At 40.3% G+C, this 2,364-nt stretch overlaps 1 protein-coding gene across 3 annotated transcripts in view; it reads left to right on the top strand.

The window, feature by feature from the left end:
* GRHL2 (grainyhead-like 2 (Drosophila)) overlaps window positions 1-2,364 on the top strand; it is a 199,417-nt gene that overhangs the window by 54,748 nt on the left and 142,305 nt on the right. Inside the window, exon 1 of one of the 3 annotated variants that reach the window (XM_011983483.1) lies at window positions 128-321. The exons of the other annotated variants lie outside the window; for them this stretch is intronic. Coding sequence (XP_011838873.1) covers window positions 154-321 — 168 coding nt within the window. The 5' untranslated portion in view covers window positions 128-153. Of the gene's footprint in view, window positions 1-127; window positions 322-2,364 lie in introns of those variants that run through there. 3 annotated transcript variants of the gene reach the window in all.

Here is a 2,364-nt window from a genome sequence, read left to right on the forward strand (position 1 = left end):
CCTTCCTTCTCCCCCATTCTGGGGAAATAAAAATTAAGGTTTGTAGTCATGTAATGTGTATATTATCAGGGGTAAGAAATTTGCTGTCTCTGATAATGAACCTCACATTTCTCTTGTTTTTACAGTAATAAAAGACTAGTGGCCTTAGTGCCCATGCCCAGTGACCCTCCATTCAATACCCGAAGAGCCTACACCAGTGAGGATGAAGCCTGGAAGTCATACTTGGAGAATCCCCTGACGGCGGCCACCAAGGCCATGATGAGCATTAATGGTGATGAGGACAGTGCTGCTGCCCTCGGCCTGCTCTATGACTACTACAAGGTAGGTCCCCAGCCTCCACTTTTCTCTTCTTCCTGCTCCAGGACATCCGTTTGCTGGTGGGAAGAAGGAATAGATTCTTCGTCCCAGACCAGGAAACTAATAGCATTTCCAAACTCAGTATAGAATTCAGCCTCTTCCTGTTCTCATTGCCCCCTGCTTCCCCATCTACAAAGCTCAACTTGATCACCCACCCAGATGAAGTGCTCATTTTGGGATAATATTTTTTGTGTTCTTTGTTCACATGCATAAATATTATTTGCATATTATTCTTATATTACAAATACTTCCTTGTTACCATGTTTACTTTAGGATTATTGTTTTTGCTGAATGAAGTATATTACATTGTGTGGCTTTATTAGTCCATTTTCACACTGCTGATAAAGACATACCAGAGACTGAGAAGAAAAAGAGGTTTAATTGGACTTACAGTTCCACGTGGCTAGGGAGGCCTCAGAATCATGGCAGGAGGCAAAAGGCACTTCTTACATGGCAGTAAAAACAGAAAATGAAGAAGATGCAAAAGTGGAAACCCCTGATAAAACCATCAGATCCTGTGAGACTTATTCGCGATCACAAGCACAGTATGGGGAAAACTGCTCCCATGATTCAAATTATCTGCCACAAGGCCCCTCCCACAACACATGGGAATTATGGGAGTACAATTCAAGATGAGATTTGGGTGAGGACACAGAGCCAAACCATATCAGTGGCTATACCATAAGTTAGTTGCTCAGTAGTTGAACATTTAAGTTGCCTCTAGATTTTTCTATTTATAAGAAACATTCAGGGTTTCTAGATTTTTCAATTTTAAAAGGAACATTCTGATGAATACTTTTGTGGAAGACGTTTGCAGTAATTTCAATACCTAATTTTGTTACAATCCTAACTTTCTCCATTTGTTTTGATGAGTAGTAAATTTTTATTTTGAAAAACTCTTAAGGCAAAATAAATGTAAAGCACTTATTTCAAAAATTTACTTGCCATATACTACCTATAAAATAGGAGTATTTCAGGAAATCAGACAAAAAACAATAGTTTTTCTCCAGCATAAAGAACTATGCCTGGTATGACCTGCTCCTTTTGAATTATTGAAGTGTAAAAAATTGACAAGTATTTACTGAATGAGATTTATTACCTGCCTTAATTGTAAACACCTTTGGCTGATGCTGGGAATTGGCACAAATGTGAGGATGGCTGTGTTTATTTTGCTGGTTGGGCACAATGAACTCTTATTTTAGAATAAGAACTGAATCCCACCTCCCCTTCTCCCTCCATCATGGAAAAACCAGAGGTTGTGGCAAAATCATGCAGGAGAGAGAATTTCCCTTTTAGTAAACTTCGGTCTCTGCTTCCTGTTTCCTTTCTGCTTCCAACTTCCTGTTAACTTCCAGCAGCCTCCACTTTGCAAGCTATTGTCTCCTGTCTCTTCCCTAAAACAGTTCTCACGCTTTCAAAACATCTCCCACCACCACTTCTGGCAGTGCCACCACACCTACTCTTCTGCCAGGGTTTTCTAAAATTACACATTCCTTTTCCAACTTCTTTCCCGTTAAAACACTCAGGAGGGATTCCTCCTTGGGGAGATTATTGAAAACGAAGTGAGGCTTTATCTAAGATGGAGAACAAGGTATGAGTGGCAGGTGCAAGTGACTGACAGGTAGGTCCATCCAGAGTATTTTAAATAAAGATATTGCTAACTCAAATAAATGCATCCTTTACAGTTAGGAAGTGCTGGAGAAATATATGAAGGGCTTTCTCTTGGTCTAGGCTTTCTCCAGTCTAGGCTGACTTTCCCACTTATCAAGAGAGCCAGCACTGGCAGATTGTGACCACCCTCTTATGAAGGCATAAAACTCCCAGCAGGACTCGTGACATAGCAAGAAGGACCTTAACTTTGGGGGACTTGGGTTCAAGGTGAAAGGATGCTTTAAGGCCTAAACTACATTGCATGTAAGTAAGGCTATTTTCTCTACAGTGAAGGGGAATTCCTGGAAAAAAAAAAAAGGGTGAAAACCAAAATGATTTCATGGTAGGCTTTTTTTT

Source organism: Mandrillus leucophaeus, unplaced genomic scaffold, assembly GCF_000951045.1.
Source record: "Mandrillus leucophaeus isolate KB7577 unplaced genomic scaffold, Mleu.le_1.0 Scaffold250, whole genome shotgun sequence".
In the NCBI taxonomy this organism is placed as follows: Eukaryota; Metazoa; Chordata; class Mammalia; order Primates; family Cercopithecidae; genus Mandrillus; species Mandrillus leucophaeus.